This window comes from Dipodomys spectabilis, unplaced genomic scaffold (assembly GCF_019054845.1).
Source record: "Dipodomys spectabilis isolate Male_0828 unplaced genomic scaffold, ASM1905484v1 ptg000178l, whole genome shotgun sequence".
Taxonomy (NCBI): Eukaryota; Metazoa; Chordata; class Mammalia; order Rodentia; family Heteromyidae; genus Dipodomys; species Dipodomys spectabilis.
In genome coordinates, this window is record NW_024870855.1 from 12,266,178 (window position 1) to 12,292,947 (window position 26,770).

At 37.9% G+C, this 26,770-nt stretch overlaps 1 protein-coding gene across 5 annotated transcripts in view; it reads right to left on the reverse strand.

Moving 5' to 3' along the window:
- The window catches only part of Bbs9 (Bardet-Biedl syndrome 9), a 319,067-nt gene that overhangs the window by 156,613 nt on the left and 135,684 nt on the right, over positions 1-26,770 (reverse strand). For all 5 annotated transcript variants that reach the window (XM_042695124.1, XM_042695122.1, XM_042695125.1 and 2 more), the window contains exons 17-18: positions 14,529-14,701; positions 10,908-11,060 (exon numbers count right to left, since the gene is read on the reverse strand). In XM_042695124.1, coding sequence (XP_042551058.1) covers positions 10,908-11,060; positions 14,529-14,701 — 326 coding nt within the window. The remainder of the gene's footprint in view (positions 1-10,907; positions 11,061-14,528; positions 14,702-26,770) is intronic.

Sequence of the window (26,770 nt, forward strand, 5' to 3'; positions counted from 1 at the left end):
GTACTAGCATTAACTGGAAGTAAGAGTCTCACAGACTTTTCTGTACTAGCTGGCTTCAAACCGTGATCCTCAAATCTCAGCCTCTTACAGACATGAGCACCCACACCTGTCACAATCACTTTAACAGACTGCCAAAGATCTATGCTAGTCAGATAGATAGAGATGTCAGGCTTAGATTTACTGAATTCAACAAAGGCAGTGACCAGCCCTATCTTTAATAATTCCTGCCAGCTGGCATGTTTGTTTCATGCTTTTAGGATATACTTACAAACAGAGCATTTGTCAGGGAACCACTAAAGAATTACCCTTGCATTATTGATGCTGATGGTGGCACTAAAGACTCATAAAATTGTAAAAATTTGGTAATTTAGAATAAAAACTTAAAATGCCTCTAGTTTTTGGCTTTGTAATTATCATTATGGGAGTCTGTCTTAAGAAAGAACCCTCTAAGCCTTATAGCTACTTGGATGGCTGAGATCTGAGGATCATGGTGTGAAGCCAGCCAGGGCAGGAAAATCTGTGAGACTCTTACCTCCAGTTAACAATTGGAAAACCAGAAGTGGAACTATGACTCAAAGCAGTAGAGCACTAGCCTTGAACACAAAAGCTCAGGGGAAGTGCCCAGGCCCTGAGTTCAAGCCTCACAACTGACAAAGAAAAAAAGAGAGAGAAAGAAAAAGAAAAGAAGGGCCGGGCAACTGGGCTCACTCCTGTTAATCCTAGCTACTCAATCCTAGCTACTCAGGAGGCTGAGATCTGAGGATCACAATTCAAAGCAGGAAAACCTGAGTGGCACTGTGGCTCAAAGTGGTAGAGTGCTAGCCCTGAGCAAAAGAACTCTGGGATAGCACCCAGGACCTGAGTTCAAGCTTCATAACCAACAAGAAAGAAAAGGAAAGAAAAGAGAAGAGACGAGAAGAGAAGAGAAAGAAGGGAGGAAGGAAGGGAAGGAAGGGAAGGAAGGGGAGGAAGGAAGGAAGGAAGGAAGGAGAGAAAGAAGAAAGAAAAGAGAGAAAGAAGAGGAAAGAGAGAAAGAGAAGAAAGAAAGAAAGAAAGAAAGAAAGAAAGAAAGAAAGAAAGAAAGAAAGAAAGAAAGAAAGAAAGAAAGGAAGGAAGGAAGGAAGGAAGGAAGGAAGGAAGGAAGGAAGGAAGGAAGGAAGGAAGGAAGGAAGGAAGGAAGGAAGGAAGTGAAATAACATTATTATTACCAAAAAAGGGGAGGATGAGAAAGTACAGTCAAAACAAAAAATTAAATTTGAGTGTTCTCCCCACTGCACTCCTATCCTATTTTCTGAATGTTTGAGACAATGTCACCTTAGGTAGCCTAGGCTTGTCAGAAACTTGCAATTATCTGGCCTCAGCCTCCTCAGTGCTACAATCATAGGCATGAACCATGTTCAACTTTTGAGTCTAAGGAAGATAATGGTTAGTCTTAGTAAGAGAATGGTTAACTATGGTTGTTAACAGTTTTTATAGATTCTCTCCCTAGCCAAAGCTGAAAGTTAAAATGCCTGAGAATAGAGGGTTTTTTGGGTGCTGAGCATTTTAGGAATGCCTGGCACTCCACATGTTACTATGCCAACTAAACTTTAATCTGGACCTGTACTTGATTGGAAGCTAACAGAATTGTCATTTAACCAATCACCTGGTGTTGACTATAAAAAATGTTTGAAAACTAAAACAAAAAGAGTAGAGATATGACTCAAGTATATAGTATCTGCCTAGCAGGCTCTAGCCCCTAAATTCAAACCCCAGTATTTGCAGGGGAAGGGGGGGGGGTGGTGGTGGTTAGACTTGAGATATAGCAAATAATTTATGTCAAAAGAGACCAAGTATAAATTTTCATCACTGATGATGCTGTGTATTCTTGGTTCTTGATGACTGCTTCTTAAGCACACAGGCACCAAGAGTTCCACAGTGACAAAAATCTTCCCCAAACGAGTTGAGAATTCAAACACAGTGTGGCAGTAGAAGGCTGCCTGTGGTGCCCAGGCAAGCACTCAACTCCAAGAGTGGAAATGATAACCATCCAGAAGTTTCCAGAAGAAATGCCACCTGTCTTTGGCAGGACCAGAGACCTATCTACATGCATGGAGCACCACATCAGGCCCTGTGCTAGGCCCTGAGACTGCTCAGCAGTGAGTGAGCAATGCTCTACCTGGTAGTCATGCTACCCTGCAGACAGACTGAAAATACTAGAAATCCACTTCAACTAAATGTACAGGGTTTACATGCTAAATAGTTACGGGCCCTGAGAGAAAAGCAACATGAAAGCTTGGTTGTGAGTTTTTTAACAAGATAGTCCTAGTACAAAAAAAATCCATTACAATGGTCTACTGCTGAGCTACAGGGATTCTGTCATCACTGTTTATTAAGATCAGCAAAGTGACTGTCAAACACTTTAATTACTGATGATGCAGTATATTTTCCAAATATTTAAGTGATCATCCTCAATGGCAAAAGACACCATTGTAAGGTCCACCCTGGGAAGGCAGAGCCAACTCCTTCCTCCTCCTGGTTAAGTCTCTGCCCAGTACCTGCATCACCTAGGTAACCAGCACACTTGGAGGCAGTCACCTCCTCCCTCCCTGAGGTCACCTCAGTGTGGTCACACCTTCTCCCACTCCTGGCCTCTGGCCTTGATAAGTCCTGGCCCAGTTGTGGTTCAACCTTTTTATTCCTGCTGCTTGGACTTCCAAATTGACCTGAGGTGGCCTGAAAATAAACCTTTCCCTTGCTTGAATACCCCGAGCTGCTCTCTTTCCTAAGTTGCCAATTTAATTTACCTAACAATCATCACATGCCTTTTCCAATCAAGAAGGACCTATGTACAGTTAGCCAATAAACTGATAAACTAATTTCTTAAATAACATCTCTTGATCACTGAATTTCAGCGACAAAATGTCCAAGTTTTTCTAAGTGCCCTTTCTTTAACTAACCTAGAGTATTTTGACATATTACACTGGACATCTAGACTGAACAATACCACCAAGATTCAAAAACCATCACAAAGTATACTTTCTAAGATAACTCTAAAGACATTAGATTAAGTGCACATACAAGACTATATCAAGAGCAATAAGAAATACATCATTCTTGTGTTGTTTTGTGAAATGTGGTCAAAGTCTCAGTTTAAATTTAGGTACATGGGGGAAAACAAATGTGGTTTATCTCAGGAAGAAACTTTGCAAAGTTTTCGTACTAGTCCTGCAGAGCACAAAGCTTGCCCATATCTATTTGTAGTGGGCCTGACAATAAGGATGGGGACAAGAAACACGGCTGAGATCTTGTCGAGAAACATTTCAACCTTGTTCTGCTCATGACAAAGCGTGATACAATCAAGAAAAATTACTTTCGGATGTGGGATACTTCAGGGATTTGAAGCAGTTTGCTAAATAGGAAGCTAAATCCAATTACTTTTCTGAAGATTTGGCATCTTTAACTGAAAGCCAATATTCCAATTAACATTAGACAAATACTCAAGCTTCTCCACATGTTCCAGGCATCCTTGCTGGCTAGCAAGTAGACTGCTTTTCCGAGTTTAATTATTCCCATATGCATATATACTGGAGGTATACATAAAAAGGGGAAATTTAAAGTTCTTCTGTAGTCCACTTCTGCATATGCACAACCAAAATTTAACCTCCTGTATAATTTTGCCTTCTTTTCTAAATTAAAAACATACCAACACAAATTTTTAAATATGTGATGTTTCAAACTACATAAGTAGTATTAATGTCAAAGGCTCTCACAAAAATCACTTCATTCGACACCCAAAATACAAACAAACAAAAACCACCTCAGTATTAAATACTGCCCTTAGCTGCCAGAAGCTTAGAAGCAATTCAGATATTCTATACCATATTATCTACATGGTTCCCTTAACATTAAAGGAATTCTCGAAGCAAGAATAGCATTGAGGAGAAAAGATTCTGTTTCATGTCAGGAATCTTCAGCTGGAGACTCGCTGAGGACCTATGTGTAGAGATACAAGGTATTAAAACTTATTGCCTCTGTGTCACTTAATGACAAATTTTATACTAACGCTATGCTCTTTAACAGAGCACATAAGTTTTCTGATCAGGGCTTTTAGAGCAAGTGATTATTATTTATTTATTCAGAACGAACAAAGAATATAGAGCCACATCAACATGATCTGTCATATCATATTTAGTTTTGGAAATTAATTTAGTCTATTTTCTAATATAAAGTAACTTATCTTTTCCAGAGGCTAGGCTAACTTTGCTGGCCTACAGTTCCTACTGAAACAGCAGAGTTCAAGATTAGGAGGAGCTGAGTGTGCCTCTTCACATCTTTGAATGTCATGGCTAGTAGGCCTCAACCAGAAACCTGACAGGAATTCCCTGAAGGTGTAGAAGGGAAAATGATAAAAACAAATAAAAGCCAAAGAATAGAACAAATGAATAATGTTATCTAATGAGAGAAACAAGTAGCTGACACAGTAAGAGAGGAAAAGGACTTGTGGGACTCCCTGAGGCCAAAGTCTCAGTCAACAAGGGCAGGTCCCTACCACCTTCACCTTAAAGGTAGAGTGAAAGATGGAGGAATACAACTCATGAAAATCTCTCCTCCAGCCGGGCGCTGGTGGCTCACACCTGTAATCCTAGCTACTCAGGAGGCTGAGATCTGAGGATCGCGGTTCAAAGCCAGCCCGGGCAGGAGAGACTGTGAGACTCCTATCTCCAATAAACCACCAGAAAACCGGAAGTGGCGCTGTAGCTCAAGTGGTAGAGCGCTCGCCTTGAGCTGAAGAGCTGAGGGACAGCGCCCAGGCCCAGAGTTCAAGCCCCACGACCGACAAAAAAAAAAAAAGAAAAGAAAATCTCTCCTCCACAGAATATGGCACTACATCCATCACTCCAACTGGTCAATCAATCAAATGAAAATATTTTCACCCAGAAGTCCTGGGTTCAAAGGAGTCAAAATTTATGCAGAGGGAATGGATTTCCCAGAAAGCTAGTATTCTTCTAAAAGACACTTGAAAAATCACCTGGAAAGAAGCATCAAAACAAAAATGCAAGTAGCCTGACACAGAATAGGGTAAAGTGGGCACTTGTTAGCTGCTGACTATATTGTATGTAGAACATTCTAGTAATTCTCAGGTAGTGGGAAAATCCACTTAAGACTAGGGTGCATTAAGCCAATTATCTATCTCTGCCTTGTTTCTGGATATATATTAGACCTAACAAAGGTGGGCTGGGAATGTGGCTTAGTGTTAAGAGTGTTTGCCTAGCATGCATGAAGCCCTGGGTTCGATTCCTCAGTACCACATAAGCAGAAAAATCCAGAAGTAGAGCTGTGGTTCAAGTGAGAAAGTGCTAGGCTTGAGCCAAAGAAGCTTAGGGATACTGCTCAGGCGCTCAGTTCAAGCCCCATGACTGGCAAAACAGACAAACAAGCAAACAAAAAACCACTAGGGTATCTTTTTTAAAATGCACCACTTCAACTGACCCTTGGCCATATTTGGTACTGGCCTCCTCATATGCATACAGTAGAACAGCTTGGCTGTGCCCACAGCACTATAAAGATAGCACATCCTTTTATTGTTGCTCCAAAAGATTTCAAAATCAGCTGTCTAGGAAACTGGCTTTGCACACTATATTTAAAGAGAAAGACAATGTGGGAAAGGAAAAGAAGCTGGGGGCAGTAAGGGAGGGCAGTGGGGGCTAAGGACTGTACTATCCACCCACAATTCTAACCATTCAGAACTCCATTTACAGAAAACTGATACAAAGGGAATAATTGTGCTCTAAGGGAGTAAACAGGAAGAGATAACCCAAATGAAAGAAAGCCTCATATAATTACAGATAATTGGAGGCCACTTTTATATTTTTCTCTCATCACTGACACAAAAAGATAAGATTTTCATTTCCTTAAAATGGGACCATTAATAATTTTATTATTAGAAACATCTTGCTTCAGCAGGTATCTCAAAGAACTAATGTTTTTAAAAGATCAAACAAAAGTAGAACAAAATTTTAGCACAAGGGTAGCCTGGCATAGAATGATTTATTTCAGATATATTTACCAAATTTCTGCATCTCATAAACTTTCCAAGATAAAATCCTAATATTAAATTTACAATCTAGTCTGACACCAGGAACAAGCTGAAAGCCTGAATAACTGACTGAAGACCATGCCAACAAAGAAGTATGCATTTGGTTTATGAAAAGCCCACATACCAGCAGCAAAATGGGCCAGACTGGTACTAGTAACTGTTCTAACACGTAACAGCAAATCCTCCATGTAAGCCTTGCCTATGCTAAATCTAAATCTAGAGAATGCCACAACAGTACTTTGCACTTTCCTACTTTCTTTGACACTAATTTAGTCTCACAAAGCCCAGTAACTTAGATCATAGTCATGGCAGTCAACACCTACCCACCACACTCCATCCCCAGGCTGCTACCAGAGGAACTAGAGACCCAGGAGCTTCTGAAATCCTGAATTGATGAAGGCTCACGATTCCAAGACTCCTACTATTACTATCAAGTAGATATGACAAATGTAGACTGACAATGAAGCTGAAAATAAACAGCATGCTATATGAGGGCTGAAGAGGTCCAGAGACAAAATGGAGAAGGTAAAGTTCAGGGAGGTAAGGTGACATATTCAATCTCAAAAAAAAAAAAAAAAAAACACACACAAAGAGGTTGTGCAGGACCCAATCTGTCAGCACGAAATTTGACAGTGTTTTCCCTTTCCTTTTGGTGCTGGTACTGGTACTTGAACTCAAGGCTTGAGCTTTTTTTCCTCAATGCTGGTACTCTACCACTTGAGCTAGAGTTCCACTTCCAGCTTTTTTAGTAGTTAATTGGAACTAAGAGCTTCATGGCCTTTCCTGCCTGGGCTGGCTTCAAATGGTGATACTCAGATCTCAGCTTCCTGATTAGCTAGGCTTACAGGTATAAGCCTCTAGCACCTGGCTACTGACAAGGTTTTATAAACAAAAGAACCACTGGAGGCATAATTTATATGAGCAAAGGTTCCTGATGATTCCTCACTAGTACCAACCATGCTGTTCACACTACCAACTACGGTGTTCACTCTAAAAGAGCCACCAGCCACACTGTTCACACTACCAAACATGCTGTTCACATTAAAAGAGCCGCCAGCCACGCTGTTCACACTAAAAGAGACACCAACAATAGTGTTCATTGTCCAGCTAGATAAACTCCCAGAGGCGGGCACCGGTGGCTCATACCTGTAATCCTAGCTACTCAGGAGGCTGAGATCTGAGGATTGTGATTCAAAGCCAGCCTGGACAGGAAAGTCCATGAGACTCTTATCTGCAATTAACCACCAGAAAACTGGAAGTGGCATTGTGGCTCAAGTGGTAGAGTGCTTGCCTTGAGCTGAAGAGCTCAGGGACAGTACCCAGGCCCAGAGTTTAAACCCCACAGCTAACACGCGCACACACACACACACACACACACACACACACACACACACACACACACACAACTGCTGGGCAGTGAAGGCCTATTGGACTAGAATTGAAAAGGATTAGGGAATCATCAAGGAAAGTCTATTAGAAGCCCCAATTCAAGATGGAGAGCTGGCAATTCATTGTGCCTGGAACCATGCAGTCCAGCTCCTAGACTTCTGTGGGACTACAATGATTTTTTATATCAATGCCATAAAAATAAAGAGTGGAAGGAAGTTTGAACTACAGAAAAAGTAACAAATAACAAACTCCAAACCACAAGATCTCTGTTTAAAATTATACTTAATACAGCCTCTATTTTGCAGAAGAGAAAAACAAGCCAAGTGTCTTTCTAGAACATTAATGACTATCAGTCATTACATCACACGTATGTCATCTGACACAAACTTTTAGATCAGTAAATATTTCCCTGTGCTATAACACAGGGTTAGTGTTCAAGCTGAGCACACATAAAAGCCCTAAAACATAAGCCAAACCCAAGGGTAAGTCCAATTTCCCCTACTTCAGTTTACTCTACCAATCTACCATTTCACAAATGCATGTGAACATTTTACAACATGAAAGAGAACTTATTTCGCAAAGCTTTTCTGCAAATGCAGTAATAAGCACAAGCATTGGATAGCAAAAAAACAAAAAGCTCCAAAAAATTTAACTGCAATAGAAGCTAAGAAAACTGCAGAAGTTAACAAATTAACAAAATCCCCTCCTCTGATTCTCCAGTTTCAGATATTCTACCAGACTTTAAGGAACTATCCAGGTGATTTTTTATATTGATAGATGCATGTACAGTGGTATTAGGATATCATGAATGTATACATGTGTCAGGATGACCACCACAGGAAATAACCCAAGCCCAGGGATCTATGTGACTGCAGCTCACTTGCCTAGAAAGCTGCCCTCTAGAGGGTAAGGTAAAAACCTATAAGGAGACAGGATGGTAGATGCCATCTAAAACAAACACGTCTATATGCTAAACAGGAAGCAGGTAGCTAGTGCCCAAGCAGTGTCACCAGCTGTGAACAACCCCAGCATAGATCACTTTAAACATGCCTGACAGATGAATCAATGTATGATCAACATCTTCAGACTCCACAGACCAACTGACTGTTGATGACAGTGTAGGGGAATGTACGTGTAGAGGAATGGAGTACATCTCAGTAACACTGTGTTGCTTAGAATGCATGAGACCTTAGGTTTAATCCCAGAAGTGCAGAAAAAGGAATCCTAACTACTTAGGAAGTAAGAGATCAAGAGGATCACAGTTCAAGGCCAGTCAGAGCAAAAGTTGGTGAGATCCTCAGGTGAATAAGCCAAGTGTGGCAGCACATGCACAGAGATATCCCCAGGTACACAGGAGATGTAGATAGGAGGTCTGCTTGCAGTCTGAGGCAAAAGCATGGGACTCTACCTGAACAAAACAAAGCAACTGCAAACTGGGAGAATGGCTCAAGTGGAAGGTGTACTGCCTAGCAAGCATAAGATCCTGGGCTCAAATTTCAGTACCCCCAAATGGAAGAAAAAGAAAGTCAACCAAAAAGTACAGAAGATACCTATGACTACAGAAAAACGTAAGCTTATTTTTCTAACTAATGTAATCTAATTCACAGCAGTTCCTAGATGATCCCAGCCATAGCATGTCCAATCTCCATGACATCCCTTCAGTCCTCCATACCTAAGATCCAATCCTGCTTACTCAGAGAGGAGATTCTGCGAAAGAAAATTTGCTTTGTATGAGGAAGAGCTCAACCATTCTGTAGGCAGCAAATAAAGTTATATTTGCAGAGAAAAGGCTCAATAAATTATTATCCCACTTAGAATATGGTGGGATTCAAACTCAACAACATGGCATCTACAAAGGGGCATTTCAACAAGTGACTGCCTTGCATTCACTATAACACAGAGTCTCATAAAAACCAAAAGGAAAGGTCTGCTCAGCCAAGAACTGGCAGCTATACAACCTTCCTGGCTATGTTGGCTTGCCTGAGTCCTCCAATTATATTGTTTAGGAAGAAAGAAGAGTTTCCACTTCTTACAGCTCATGGGTATTTTAAAATAAATCACCCCAATGACTCATGAGGCTAGGCTCAAAGAATTCTCTGTTGCTTTGTTCTCTGTAGTGGCACTGGGATCAAAGACATCACTTTCAAGAGACTGTCTTCATTAACAACAATAGAGCATTCATTCACAGAACAAACATTTACTAAAAACTTATTAAGTGCCAAGACCATATTAAACTAAGAATACAATGGAGGAAAAGACAAGTCCAGCTTTTAGAGTTTACACTGTAGCTCTAGAAAAATACTTGTTTCTATTTTTATTGCCACAAAAGTAAAGTCTCACTGCTTATGACATAGTGGTGACACAGTGTCATCCATACACAAGATGCTAAATGGGACAGAGAACAAATGTTTCCTGTACTGCTCAGGTGCTTCTCTGATTGCTCATCATATGATCATCCCAGCACCAAGATCAACAGAGAACAGAGAAAAGCAGAAAGGTCTCCTTGCATAAGAAAACAGGACTCTAAATAGGTGGCAGATCTAATATTAAACTACTGTATCAGAAAAAAAAGAACACTTTTTAAAGCTGATATCAGGGCTGTGATGTAGCTCACATGGCAGAACACTTACTTGCCTAGAGAGCGCAAGGCCCTACTACTGCAATAAAAACAAAATTCTGGTATGGGCCGTGCAATTCAGGTAGCCCTTGGAGAGCAGGATGGATTTAGGTAGAGCTTGTTATTTTGGTGCTTGGCTGATCTACCAGGCACTCATGTTTCCTAGCCTGGTGAAGTATAATGGTAAGACACACTAAACAAGAGGTATGGTAATGGGATACATGATATGCCCCAACCACAGTAGACTTAGCTCAGAGAGTTTCCTGAGGGTTCAACTCAACATAAAACTGCTCTTTAGTTTTCTTTTTTCATAGAATGTCAATCGTACAAAATAAGAACATGAAAAGCACAATGTGGCTAAAGTCTACAGTACAATTATGCAAAGACTCCATCACAGTGGAATTGGTATCAGGCTTATTCATGGAATTTAAGTTTTAATAATTGCTATTCTGAGTCAGAGATTATGATTCTGAGTGGTTTTTTGAGATGTAATGCCTTAAAAGAGCTAGTTTGCCCAAGCTATGCCAAAAGTTAGCCTCAAGTAGAAGGAAAGCAAGAAAGAAAATTCTCTTTGAATAGAACTCTCTGAACAAGGCTGAGTAAAAACTTCATCTCAAAATACTAACTAAATAATACTACAAACACAAACAAGTTGCTTGGAAGATAACTAAAGAATTATGATGATAGGAGTTGTTTAAATAATAAACCTCACCATAGTGCATGGGAAATAAATACCTTATGTTGGTATTCTGGAGTTTGAGTCTAGGGTGAGGAAGAAAATTTTATTCAGGGGTGTAAAACCATCACCACTGTTATACTGACCTGCTTGTAAGTTCCATCTAGTAAGGTGTCCAGGTGTTGAAGGGGAGCAGGTGTTTTATCTTTGAATCTTGTTAAGAGCCGGCGTTGAATGGCCCGGAATTGTACAGCTCTTTCTGATAGGAGTTCTTCTAATTTTTCACCATTTATCCGTAGCTACAATGAAGAATTTCTTACATTAATATGAAATAGGCACAAAAACATGTTAAAGTAAGCATATAGTCAACAGCAATAAACATTTAGAAAGTGATAATAAACAAATTTAAATATACATACATCTGTGGGAATTAAAACAATGTGGTATTTGGTAAATGAATACATAGTTAATACTGTGAAATAGATCAAATAGAAATGTAGTAAAGGTGACCCAATATCCCTGGAGGAAAGGTTGATTATTTGGTTGATTTTTTTGTAATAACTCACTACATGGAGATAAGAAAGAATTTCTTCCTATTCTTTTTTTTGGGGGGGGGGAGTCCGGTCTTGGGGCCTGGACTCTGGGCCTGGGTGCTGTCCCTCAGCTCTTCAGCTCAAAGCTAGCGCTCTAACACTTGAGCCACAGCGCCACTTCCGGCTTTTTTTTTTTTTTTGCTTATGTGGTGCTGAGGAATCGAACCCAGGGCCTCATGCATGCAAGGCAAGGGCTCTACCACTGAGCCACCTTCCCAGTCCCTTTCTTCCTATTCTTTACAGTAAGCTCAACTGTAGACAGAACAGAGGTTAAGACACTATAAAAGCACTAGAAAAAATAAAGGCATGCAAAAGGCCTTTGTTATTAAAAGTCAAAAGCCTCAAACCTACAAAATAGATAGTAAATTAAAAAAAGGTAATTCTACATGGTAAAAACTTTTATTTAAGCAAGAAGACAAATAGCAATAACTATAGGGTAATCTATCTAAAAAATGACCTAAAATTCTATCTAAAAAGCATGTGAAAAAGTACAACTAAACAGAAATCAGTGAGAAAAAGAGTAATGCAACAGAAAAATAGGCAATTTCCTATAAAACTTGACCCAACAGACTTTTAGTACACAGCTTTTGTTCTAATAACCCATTTCTAGGACTTTATCCTAGAGATAATATTTGCAGAAAGGGTATACATATAAGAATATTTGCAATATAATTGTTCTATTGTTCATATTGTCTTAAGATATTACTAATAATCAAAACGCCTATCAATAGAAACATTAGTTAAATAAGAAGACTATATTCTGCAAGGTAAGTGCTGACATGAGATGCTACCCAAAATGTGTTCATGAAAGCAAACAAAAGACTCAGAATAGCCCGCATCATGTGATACTACCCATGAGCATGTTTTCTCAACAAAGCTACATACTAGCATAATCATAACTATGTAGAATATTTCTACAAAGATGCACAAGGAACTAGTCTCCAAAAGCTACCACAAAAGAGGAAAGAGAATGAGAAATTATTCATCATTGTTGCCCATCTCACATTAATTAAATTCAATAGAAACAAAGGAAAGGCAGCCAGTCACAAGGAAGAAGGCAGACACGAGATCGGAGGCACTCTCATGCGAACAGCTAGTTCAGCTTCATGAAACTATAATAAAGCTACCTCTGAAAGAAATTCAAATCTTCAGAAATCAACCATATTATAGTTTACATTTCTGATATGAGTCAAACCAAACTTCTTTGCAGTGCATTAATTCCCTCAATACCTAAGTATTTCATGATATAAAACTTAAAATTTTATTAACTTCTTTCAATCCCGATTTTAGAAGTACTAAGTAGCTACCTAAGCCAAAAAAGGGAAAATTCCCTTGAGAAAAACTTTCACTACCACAAATTAACAAAATGGTCTTTAATAACTAAAAAAATATAAAGGCTTACTTATCAATAACTCAATTAATTATGTGATTTATTTTTATTGTTTTTTATTCCTGAATTCATGAAGCATACAAACAAGAAGACACTCTCAATACCCAGATATCAATTATGGTCTCCTTCCTTTGAAGGTACAGCCTCCCTGCCATGACTGAAATGGTTTTGCATGTCAGAATGTGAACATTTAACAAAAATGTATGATCCTAGGGCCAAGAACTGTGTCAGGCACTAACAATTACAGCAGTCAATGAAACAAACAAAATCCATGCCTTTTGTCCATGATGGGATGCTTGGGCTCCAAACGCTATCTTGACTCAAAGTTGAAAATCGTATTAATGGCTGGAAGCAGAGGTGTGGACAGAGAACAAAGAAAGAATGTACATGCTTGTGTGTGTGTGTGGTGTGTGTGTGTATGTGTGTGTGTGAGAGAGAGAGAGAGAGAGAGAGACAGACAGACAGACAGACAGACAGACACAGAGAGAGATACAAAATGCCCAAGATTTACCCTATGCCACAAGTACCTCCTTAGAAAGGAGGTATTCCTGATGTGGAAACTCCAGGACCCTCCTAGCAAACAGACAGGAGGGAAATCATATGTCCAACTTACCAGTAGAGCATATAATGTTTTATGTTTTAAATACTAGAACTAAGTAATAAGAGTTCAGTCTTTCTGTGGAATCACAAAGCTCATAAAGTACCAGACCCCAGTTTGGCCCAATGAAGCAAGAATTTTATATAATACATCCTAGAGGGATGGGAAGGCTCATGAACCTTTCTATACTCAGTCCAACAACTCCCCTAAACTGTCTATCTGTGTGCCACAATTTACCAATGCATAATAAATTATAAAATACTGTAATAAAGTAAATTCAGTTTCTTTCATAATGACATGGTTATTCATAATTGGACTTTCATGAAATTTTCTATTCATGTTCCCTCATTATCTCTCTATATACATATACACTCACACCATAGATTGTATCTTAATATGACCACTTATTTAGTAGTATGTTTATTTTATTTTTAAATTGTTTCAGAATTTCTCTTGTGTATTGCCTGTTACAGACATTGAAAATAAGTAGAGCCTGATGACTTAATTTTAACATATAAACTTTTGAAGCAATGACTGTCATTGTCTAATCCAGTCACAAAACATGCCTGTTCCCAAATATCAAATTAATCTTCAAATGATGAAGGTAACGCCATGGAGATAATTAAGAGGACTAGCACAGGCTCTGAGGGTGCTGCCAAAGAAGAAATGTAAAACCATTCAGAGGAGCAAAGTCCTATCAGACTTCATTAACTAAGCACTCTCCACAGGGGTACATGTTGTACACTGGTATAGGAGAGCATTCTAAGTGTTTAAGCCTCATTTAGATGCAGAAGCTCTGGAGTGCTTGCCAAAAAGAAAAAAACTAACTTTCCTTTCTAATGACACCTCATTTATGGCCTGCTACAATTAGTTAGCCAAATGGCTGCCGATAAGCTCAAATAGTTTTAACACTGGGTTATTTGGGTCAAGGGTTAAGTCCTCATTGCAAGAACTAAATCAGCTCTGTTTCAAGGCAAGACATATGCTTAGCTCCAGGCAGCCACTCCATAAATGGCTGCAGCTGATCAAACCGCAGGCAAGCGGGCAGGAATAAATTCCACCATCCACATAAGAAAGATGCAAAGCATGTGGCCTGCTGCACCTATCCTGGAATTCACCATTCTCAGATCTGGTTCTCTTTTGTATACTGAAGGAATACAGGAGACTAGGTTACGATCATACACACCTCAAAATGATGATCAATCAACTCAAAATATTCTTGAAGGGGCAAGGATCCAGAAAAAGAACACGCGAAATCTTTGGTTCCCTGTTTTTCAAAATGTTCCTTAAGGCGAAGGATGAGCTCACTTGTTATGAGCCAGAGATCTTCAAACTCTTCACTCTGAATGCGATAACGTTCTAAGAGAGAAAAATAATTAAGAAAAATTCTTATTAACATACAATTACTAGCTGGTACTAGGTGAACTATCCCTAACCTTAACTGACAATACCAAATGACAAAGATGTCCTTTACATGATTTCTATGGCTTTATGAAAAAATATTTCTGCTGCTATAGAGAGAGTGGTCTACTCTGAACAATAAAATATAAAGCACTATGAGATACTGCAGTAAAGTCATTTTGGGGAAGGATCATTGTAACCAATATGCACTATGAAAAAATGAACTATGTAACTTATGGGTAGGGACAGTAGGGGAAAACGGGGAAGAAGGAAGGAAGAAGTGACATTGTCAAGAAGCACTGTACTTATAACCTGACCAACGAAATTTAAAAAGAAGTGGGTAGAGAGGGCGGGAGAGTGATAAATGGAGTGAGTAAGATAGGGTACATTGTATATGTATATAAAAGTGTCACAAGAAAGCCCTCTTGTACATTTAACATATACTAATAAAAATCTTTTTTTGAATAGTTATTACATTCAAAAATGCCTAGACAGAAACTTAATTAAAATGTAAAAACCTCTACAATGAAATCTATGAAACTTTAAGAAATTGAAGAAACCAAACTCAGCATTGTTTCTGCTCATGTGTAGAATCTAGACTTTAAAGACATACACATAGACAAACTAATAAAAAATATCATTTTTCAAAAAAAATAAAAATCCTTCTGGACTTTGTTGTTGGTTTTCTATAGGAGTCACAAAATTTTCAAATCTAATCCCAAAAAGATTCTAATTCATAGGAGCAAGCTAAGAATGTTCCTTTCTTACCATGTGTCTAATTAAGACAACAAGAAAATAACCCAAACTTTGGTCCTTAAAAATTCTTTAAGTCATTCCACCTCACTCCAGTTAGAATGGCTATAATGAAGAAATCTAACAGATGCTGAAGGGGATGTGGCCAAAGGGGAACCCTACCGCTCTGGAAAGCAGTACGAGGTTTCTCAAAAAACTACACATAGAGCTCCCATATGACCCAGCAATCCCACTTCTGGGTATTTACTCCAGTGATCATAAACAAGGCCATGCTAAAGCTACCAGCACAACTATGTTTACTGCAGCATTATTCACCATAGCTAAGATATGGAACCAACCCAGATGCCCCTCAGGAGATGAATGGATCAAGAAAATGTGATACACACACACACACACACACACACACACACACACACACACACACACACACACACACACACACACACACACACACACACACACACACACACACACACAATGGAATTCTATGCTTCCATCAGAAAAAATGACATTGCCCCATTTGTTTGGAAATGGAAAGACTTGGAAAAATTATATTAAGTGAAGTAAGCTAGACCTAAAAAAATGCAAGTCCCATGGTTTCCGTTATTTGCAATAATTAGTATACATCTAGGATAATCTTATCAGATGAGCAAAAAAGCCCAAAAACTATATACATATGACCATATAAGATGATGCTAAGAGAAATGAACCCCAAGATATGGACTCAAGAGGATTTTCTTTGTTGCTGTCGTTTTTAATGTACTATGAGATTTTTTTGTTTCTTTTGTATGTTCTCCCCCCTATGTTATATCCTCTATTGTCACTGTATTTGATTGCATATACATTTGTATATTTGTATTTGATTGTATATACATTTATCTAATTTGGGGAGGGGAAAGGGAAAAACAAAATGCTGAAACAAGGACACAGAATGACCCATTGCAACAATGATACTCCCAAGACACTATGTCAGAAATGAACTTTACAACTTCAAGTGGAAGGAGGGAGGAGTGGGGGTGGGGGAGAGATAGTAGAAGAAAAACAAAGGAGGGGATAACAATGCTGGACATAAAATGTACTCATTACCTGACTCAGGTAACTGTAACCCCTCTTACAGCACCTTTACAGTAAAATAAAATTTTTAAAAAAGAAAAGGAAAAAAAAGAATAGATGTTTAAAACTCAAAAAAGAAAAAGTCAGTGGGTTATACTGGTAATCCTAGCTATATAGGAGACTGAGATCTGAGGGTTGTGATTTGAAGCCAGCTAAGGCAGGAAAGTCTTTGAGACTCTTATCTTCAATTACTACCAAAAAAGCCATAAGTAGAGCTGTGGCTCACTGGTAGAGCACTAGCCTTGAGCAAAAAAACTCAGGACATCACCTAGGCCCTAAGTTCAAGTCCCAGGACTGGAATACAGACACACAGACACAGACACAGACACACACACACACACACACACACACACACACACACACACACACATTTAAAAGGTTTAAAAAAAAGAAGAATTAGAAAAATACAGCCTAATATTACTAATTTGATTCAGAATATTGATGTTGAATAATATTTGTTCTATAGGAAGCCTCATATTCCGGATTCTATAGCTATATAAATCCCTATAATCTGATCAAAATACTATACTTTTTAAATAGTTCTTTAATCTGAAAGGAGACTTTACAATCAGATCCTTCTCCAAAAGTAAATCTTCCTTTCCTCTATTCCCTACAACCTCAGCTCCATGAGAACAAGACCCCAGTGTGTTCTCTTCAATGATGATGACAACCACCACCACCATAATACCAACACTGATGAGGTTGATAAAGGAGTTAGTGACCAGAGAATAAGAGCAGCTATTACTTGTTGGGTACTGACATGTACTGAGCACTGAGATTATGGCATTCATTTTTATAAAGGAAGCCAAAGCACAGGTGATTACACAAAGCAAATTATATGCTGGAGCTAGAACTCATCATAGACATCCTGCCCCACCCCTGTAAATCCAACCTGTGCCTGAGGCATAAATCATTCTTACCTACCCACAAGCACCCCTGATTTCTCTAATACCCACAGAAGCCTAGCATGCACTAAGCTCCATTTTAAGCTTTCTTCTGTTTAATTTCTAGCAGTCGTATAGGGAAAATAATGTTATTCATTACCCAGGAAAAATCAGTCCAATCACAGGCAAGTGTAAGCAAATTTCAAAGTTACCTAGCTAGTTAGTAGCTAAGGAAGGACTGGAATTCTAATTATTTGTAAAAAGCTTACTATAAATCTTAACCAACTCCCAGTACTGCATCTCTCTGTGCAGATATGGTGATGCAGTGTGACTATCACTCACTAGTCACTTAACCACACACATGGTCTTATTTACCTTTCCAAATGACTGTATTTTTTGCCTCAAAGAGACAACATACTTTTTGAGATCTTAGAATAAATCCTTTCTTTCATTTAATTCACAACTTACTGGGCACTTATATCAAGCATTATATCATAAAGAAATAAACATTGAGGATATAAGAACAAAGTCAATGTTCTTGCTTACAAAGCCTAGAAACTAACTGCAGCAACATCATACATGAACAAGTACAGTATTTCTTTATATTACTCCTGGTACCCTTGTCAATTCTATTAAGTATTTTACATGTTCAATAATAGGATATTAGGATTTCAATTTACCATCAGATTCAAGAAGGTATCTCCTCTCCTGCCTTGACATTCTCTTTTTCAACTCCACTCAGTATAAAACAGACTGGTTATGCCTGTCACAGCGCAGCACCTACCCTGGGCCTTATCAGCTGCCAACACATCATTCATTCCCCCGAAGCTTCCATGCTCTCTCCCTCCAATCTTAATATATTTGACAGATTCTTCCCATGATAATAATTTTATTTTCCCTCATTTCTCTATTGAAGATATCAGGTCTTAGGTCACAGATAACAGGTTTAACTTTTTTTTTTTAAGCATCACTAATGCTTCAGACATAGTATAGGTGTTGGAGGAAGGGACAGAGGGATAGAAAGACTGGTGGTGATGAGATACAGTATAAGAATCACCTATATCGAGTCTTATTGGAGCTAATCTTGAGGTCTAACATATTGAACACAGGCTGTCACTTTTTCACTCTTTCTTTCATTTACATAATTCAGTGTAAGGTGCTGGGAATAAAATCCAAACTAGAGCAAGAGCTTCCACCTCCAAAAGCTCATAGAAGCTTTGGAAAGGTGACATGATGATGCATAGAATAAATGCTGCTTCAGCTACACCCATCAGGAAAACTCTGCCACGGAGGTGCCAGGATTTACCTAGAGGAGGGATGACTATTTTCAAGTAATGACAGGCCCATTATAGAGAAAAAATAGGTAACAGCAAGGCAGAATTTACAATAAGAAGTGTGTAAACTCATCCCCAAACCAGAAAGGATCCAACAAATAAAAAGAACTGCAGGCCAATTTCTCTGATGAACGCAGATGCAATGTTCTTCAATAAAATATGAGCCAACAGACTCCAGAAACAAATTTTTAAAAATCAAACATTATGATCAAGTAGGCTTCATCCCATGGATGCGAGGCTGGTTTAACATATGCAAATCAAGAAATGCAACAAAAGATCATCTCAATAGATGCAGAGAAATATTCTGAAAAAATACAACATCCATTCATGTTAAAAACTTGGGAGAAGCTAGAAATATAAGAGCATTCCTGGGCTGGGAAGGTGGCTCAGTGGTAGAGCGCTTGCCTCACATGCATGAGGCCCTGGGTTCGATTCCTCAGCACCACATAAGCAGAAAAATCTGGAAGTGGCGCTGTGGCTCAAGTGGTAGAGCGCTAGCCTTGAGCTGAAGAGCTGAGGGACAGCGCCCAGGCCCAGAGTTCAGGCCCCACGACCGACAAAAAAGAAAAAAGAAAAGCACTTATAAGAGCATTCCTTAAAATAATAAAAGCTATGTATGACAGACCAACAGCTAACATCGTATACTGCATAAGGGAAAAACCGAAACTATTTCCTCTAAACTCAGGAACAAGGCAAGGATATTTACTCTCTTTCCTCTTCAATATAAGTTCTGGAATTTAGCCAGAAATATAGCCAGAAAAGGACATTAAAGGGATTCACATATGGAAACAAGAAATCAAACTATCCCTATTTGCAAATGAGATGATCTTATACCTAAATAATTTTATATATAGATAGATAGATATAGATATAGATATATAGATATATATATCCATCCATCCCTAAGCTCCTAGAGCTGGTAAACTACTTTGGCAAAGTAGCATGACACAAAATTAACCTACAAAAATCAGCAGCCTTTCTATATGTTAACAATGTACAAAATAAGCAAAAAGGGAAACCATGAAAACACTCCATTTGCAATAGACTAAAAAAGTACCTAGGAACTAACCTAATCAAAGACTTAATAGATCTTTATAGCAAAAATTATAAAAATCTGAAGAAATAAATCAGAGAACACAAGATAATGGAAAGACCTTCCATGTTCATGGATATGTAGTACTTATATTGTGAAAATGGCCACACTGAAAAAATTATATACAAATTCAATGTAATCCCCATCAAAATCCCAATAACATTCTTTGCCAAGATAGAGACAACAATCCAAAACTTCATATGGCACAACAAAAGACCTAGAATAGCCAAAGGAATTCTAGGCAAAAAAAAAAAAAGTAACATGGGTGGTATCACAATACCAGACCTCAAACTCTACTACAGATACAGAGCCATAGTTTAAAAAAAAAAAAAAAGACTTAGTACTGGCACAATAATAAACCCGAAGATCAATGAAATAGATTAGAAGACCCAGAAATAAAACCATATACTTACAGTTATCTGATATTTGATAAAGGAGCCAAAGACATACAGTGGGGGGAAAAAATATCCTCTGCAACAACTGGTATTGGGAAAACTAGGTATACATATGCAAAAAACTAAAAGTAGATCCCTGATTGTCACCATACACTAATATCAATTCAAAGTGGGTCAAAGACCTTAACATCAGACCTGGAACTTTGAAACTACTGCTTGAGAGAACAGGAGAAACATTAGAATTTATAGGTATAGGTAGAAACTTCTTGAATAGAATCCTAGGGGCACAACAGATAGGAAAGAGACTTGACAAGTGGGACCACATCAAAAAAAAAAGTTTCTGCACAGCTAAAGACATAGTTACTAAATTAGAAAGACAGCCAACCAACTGGAAAAAGATCTTTACAGGCAATATATCAGATCTAATATAGACAAGGAGCTCAAAGAAACTAACCTCCCAAACCTAATAAACCAATCACTAAATGGGCAAGGCAGCTTCTTCACAGAAGAGGTAAGAATGGCAAAGAAACATGAGGAAATGCTCACCATCCCTGGCCATAAAGGAAAGGCAAATCAAAATAACTCTAAGATTTCATCTCACTTCAGTAAGACTGGCCAACATTGTTAATTTGAACAACCAATGTTGGCAGGGATGTGGGAGAAAAGGAATCCTTACTGCACTGTTGGTGGTACAACCAGTCTCTGGACAGCAATCTGGAGATTCCTCAAAAAACTAAACTCCCCTACAATCCAGCCATACTGCTCCTGAGCATCTACACTGTACATCATGAGCCAGGATATGTTAAGGACAACTGCACAACCATGTTCATTGCTACACTATTCACAATAGCCAAGCCCAGATGCCCCACAATAGATGAGTAGATCCAAAAATGTGGTACCTATAAACAATGGAATTTTACACAGCCACTGGAAAGGTTAATGTCATTTGCAGGGAAAAGGATGGAACTAGAGCAAATCATGTTAAGTGAGACAACACAAGCTCAGAAAGACAAATGGCATATGTTCCTTTTGATATGCAGAAGTTAGATATAAAATGCACTGGGATATGAAAAATTTTACAGGATTATAGATACTCACACACAGTGGGACCACAAGAGGATACTCTTTGAAGAGAAACACAAAGGCACAATGCTTAAATGCCTCTTCATATTTATTTAAAGTAATATACATACTAAGCAAACTTCAAAATATGGAAACAAAAGACTTCTTTTTTTCAACTTTTTGAAGATTATGCCTTCTTTACCTTATGTATCGTGTATTCAAGTGTATATCATCAGGAGGGTGGAGGGGAACTCAAGGGAAAAAGGGTGAAAAGGGGCACTAGTGGAGCTCTCTGGACATTGATGAAAGTGAATTATTCAACTTGGTAGAAACAGGAGGAAGGGACTAGGAGAGAATGAGGGAACAAAAGACATTGTACAAAAGGAAACGTACTCATTACCTGATCTTTATAATTATAATCCCTCTCTATATCACCTCTATAATAAAAGTAAATTATTTTTTTTTAAAAGAAATGGGTAAGAACTATATGCTCAAAGAGTTACTGCCTCAGGAAGAAGAGGACTTTCTCATGCTGTTTGTGTCTTCAAGGCTCTAAGTTCCTTAGTCTTCAGTATCTTCTTGAAAATCTTCCTGTGAATTATAGAAGAAATGATGGAAGAAGGGTAACATTGTGAGACACAAGTCTTAAACTTACAGCAAGAGCACAAGAACCTGAGTTAAAGTCCTGTTACAGGCACAAAAATGAAAAATCATATCGAGAGGAATAAAATTCTCTTTATGAACAACAAGTAACACAAGGCAATCCTTCACTGGTTGACAGGTTCAATCATATACTAGTTATTCACTGCTATTCATTTATCCAAAAAATGCCATGAAGGTAAGTGCTGAGACAGTGGCAAGCAACCCAATATGCAAATGCTGCTGCCCTAGTCCTAGGAGAAGGAAGAAATCACACAAGTAAGCAGCAAAGTGCAGACTATGAAGGGACTCTGGTGCAGGTAAGGAGGGTGCTGGAATCAAGACTCCTGGAGACTCTGCAGACACCACAATCAGGAAGGCCACTGCAAGATCAGGAGGGGTTCCCTGGGAGAACATTAACAGTGACAATGTTGAAAATGATGGAATCAGCTAGAATTTACCCAGCAGCACTTACAATGTAGCAGAAAATGACAACATGACTCCTAAATAATACTGTCAGGGCATTATATTGCCATCTTCTAGGTTGGATCTCTTGTGGCCATTTTACAGATAGTTAAGTAAGTTTTCCCAAGTCATTCAGGCGAACCTCAAGGAAGAGCAAGATCAAGGACCCACATCCCAAGCATACTGTACATTAACTTTGGCTGTTAAGGCAGTGGGAATGCCATGTATAAAGACCTGAGGGCAGAAAAAGGCCAGACATTTACCAGAAAGAGAAGGATGGTCAGGGTGAGGAAGACAGTTGCCCTAGCTAATGATGAACATTAGGCCAAGGTCTGACTATAAACAGAGATCAACAGGGCTTGGTGAAGAATTTAGATACTGAGTAGAGTATGATGGCACAGAGGAAGCTGAGGCAGAATAAACTTGGGTTGGGGACCTGTCTGGGCAACTTAGATCCTAACTCAAGAAGCAAAACAACAAAAGATTGTGAATATTATTGCAAATGCAGAGGATTTTAACTGAGAAGCTAACACAATGACAACCTTTGAGTGTCTACTTCTTTGTTTGCTTTTACTACAAGGCCTTCCAAGAGAAAAAAAAAAAAGAAATGAACTGATAGCTATAGCCCAGGTAATGGGTGGTGGTGACAAATGAGACGTGTCATCATTCTAACATCACGGACATCATGAGGACAAAGAAACTCCCACTCTCTCAATTCTTACTCTCTGAAAAAACTTTAATGGCCAGTTTAATTTTCAATCTTTACTTCAGTAAAAATAAATTACTCAACTTTAAATTTCTTCATCTGCACAAAGGAAAAAATAAATAAAACACCTCAGCAGATGGTTAAAAATAGTGTATTTCATCATGGAGATTCAATATAATGCTGCATAGCAAAGGCAAAGACAATTTACCTTTATACAATCAAATTTTAGAGCAAGCAAAATTACATGGTCTAAAATGGAACTATTTAATTAAAATATATAGATTATATAAATGTATAGAATTATGTATAGAACTATTTAATAATGTATAGGGCATGTAAAAAATGAAATGTATGTAAAAGTTTAGGTGACTAACAGGCACCCTGTGACCACATTTCACACATGTACTAGAGTTATAAAACAAAAATAGTAGCCAGGTGCCAGTAGCTCACGCCTGTAATCCTAGTTACTCAGGAGGCTGAGATCTGAGGATTGCGGTTCAAAGTCAGCCCAGGCAGGAAAGTCCGTGAGACTCTTATCTCCAATAAAACCACTAGAAAACCGGAAGTGGTGCTGTGGCTCAAGTGGTAGAACACTCGTCTTGAGCTGAAGAACGCAGGGACAAGTGCCCAAGCCCAGAGTTCAAGCCCCACGACTGAACAACAACAACAAAAAAAAGCAAAAATAGTAGTGAATACTGACACAGATTTAATATATTCTGAACTTGACAGTTTATGCTTTTGTTTTCTTATTTGTGTCAACATAAGCGAGGGGGAGGGAAGAAACTGCATTTTTCTACTATGAAAAGTGGGATGTAGAAAGATAAATAATATTCTTAAGTTGGCTTTTTTTCAATTACCAAAAATCAACAAGAATCAATGAGTCTAAGGTTTATAAGACATTATTTTGATTATTAAAGCTTTCTCACTGTTAATACTCCAAGATGATTAACACTGCCCGTGGAGACTTTCCAGATTATATATATATTATATAATGGAAAAGGAGAAAGGAAAGTTTCTATTTGTAATGCAACATAAAAGAAGCTCTATTTTAAAAATATGGCCCTAAAACACTCATAATCAAAAGAGCTGCCAAGATGAACACGCCATCTGTTTATCTCTTTTCCCTCTGCATCTTGTAATAGCAGCTCAGTGGACATAATCATGTCAGCTTCCAAATAAAATAAATTTGTACACTAGTCACCCAGTCAACTGCCTTTCCACTCCTCTACATATGGAGAAAATAATGTATTTCATTAAGTACAGCACAAAAGTGCACCATGTCAGTATGTGCTAATGTCAGAACATCTGTTCATCAGTCTAAATAATGTCTGTATTCATATCATAAACAATGCATCCACAGCCTTTATGCAAGTTGGAAATTTTAAAACATAACATGGAAAAGCAGATGGGTACTTTTTTGACCCCAAAGTTGGAGGAAATATATAAACAATTACAATAGATAAAAGCTTAATGTTCTAAATATATAACCTCTTTAATATTACTAGAAACTATGGATATTTACCTACATTTACTTTTTTCTTTTCTCTTTAAAATTTTTTTATTATTATCTTTAAGTAGTTGTACAAAGAAGTTCCCATTCTACAAAACAGTATATGAATACAAGGTGTCTGACAACATTGTCACTCATCGCTCCTAACACATCCCTTTTTTAAAATTTTTTTTAATTGAGATTGGGTGATTACATAAATTTCACATATTTCACAGTATTGTGGAATAGTGATAGTTAAAGTCACAAACACATTTTAACCTTCAAGCTAGATTGCTTTCTTTAAGCTAGATCAATATAATAATCACATTGTTCCTTGATAACTGCCAATAAACTGCTGAGATAAATATTAACAGTAATATACACATGAATCACCAGATACTTCAAACTACTCCTAGGACATGGGGCAGGCACCAGATGTCTTTAGGTTTAATCAATATAATCATGAATGGTCCCTAAGTTTCTTAACTTCATTAAAGTAGTATCACAGAGCTCTCATAATGTGATCCTCCAGACACTAAAGAAAATTCATTGACTCCTAAAATCTTCATGGTTTACCAAACATTTCAGAGACTTTTCCCTCTTCCTGAAATGGCCTGCACTTAAGTCAATTCATTCCTAAAAACCTTTTCAAATAAAATCTTCTTTGGGGATCTGACACTAGTTAAAGCTTGCTTCTGTAAGGATATTCAACTTTTTCTATCAGTTTTCTTTATTTGTCTCTCCAATTATTATTCATAAGAGGCATGACAGTCTATTTCTGATGGCCTACTCATCACAAAACAAAACATACAACTACTTTATTTTACTTCTCATTCCTGAATTACAAATTTGGCTGCTCAATTGTCTCTGGGAACACTAGGTACTGAAAACTTGCAGTACTAGAGACTCTAAATGCATATTTGCATCAAGTTGTGGTTTAGAATGCACCAATCTGGGCTTACATAGAAATTTAGTAAACTGAGATTATTTTTAAACATTTGTGAAAATTCTACCCATAAATTATGATTATATAATCATTATCATTATAAAATATTAATTGTATAGACATTATTAAAGGAATTATCTTCCTGAATGCTTATAAGAGAAATTTCATCCTAAACTTAGTAACAATACAAGCTGCACAATTCCCAGATTATATAATTATATATTTTGAACTTGCTAAAAATTGTAACTGAAATGCTTTCTTGTTCTTGTACAGTGCTAGGATCTAATGAAGTATACAAACTACATTTCTGAGTGCTAATGTTATTCCTAACCTTATTTCCTTCTTTTACTTTCTCTCCCTAGTTTCTTTGACTACTTATTTTTACCTTATACATTTTGGGCATTTTTAAGCTTTCCAAATTCTTTTAAGACACAAAAAGAGATAAAAATAAAAATCCAGAGGAGAGACCAAGACAAAGAAAGGAACAGAAGAGGACAGTACACAGAGCAGCAGAGTTTAGCTGATGGTTCAGCATCTACATCTCAGGAAAGCTACATGGGAATGATTTGTAGATAGTTAAGCAATATCAGATTTCTTCTGAAATTCCACTACACTGAATCACTCAAAATTACAGACTTCCATGTGATAATATTTTATAATGCTGGTTGTAAAAATAATTGATCTCATTAAAATTTGACCCATCCTGTTCTTTCTAATTTGGGACTGTAGTAATAATTTTCAGAAGTCCTGTTAGTATAGACCATTCTCCCAAATATTTTCATCACAGTGTTCATTTGTCAGAATTCACATACTACACTTCAGTTACATTGAAGCATTACACTTATTTTCTGAAAACAAAAACATATTCAGGTCCATAGAGACTGTGATTTGATATCTAAAATGATGAGCTGAACTCACGTTCACCTTGTCTGCTCTGATTGGTCTGCACTGAATCAGGAAATTGAACTCAAATTACCATACCGCACCCTTGAAGCCTTCGTTGATCATCCAGCAGGCTTGGAGAGGAAATGAGTATGTGGGACCTACAGGAAACACTAACCAAGAGCCAAGGACAACTCTGCATGGCTTATGAATCACTTCCCTGTTCAACATGGAAGAAATACTGAGTTCTCGCCATAGTTTCTCTG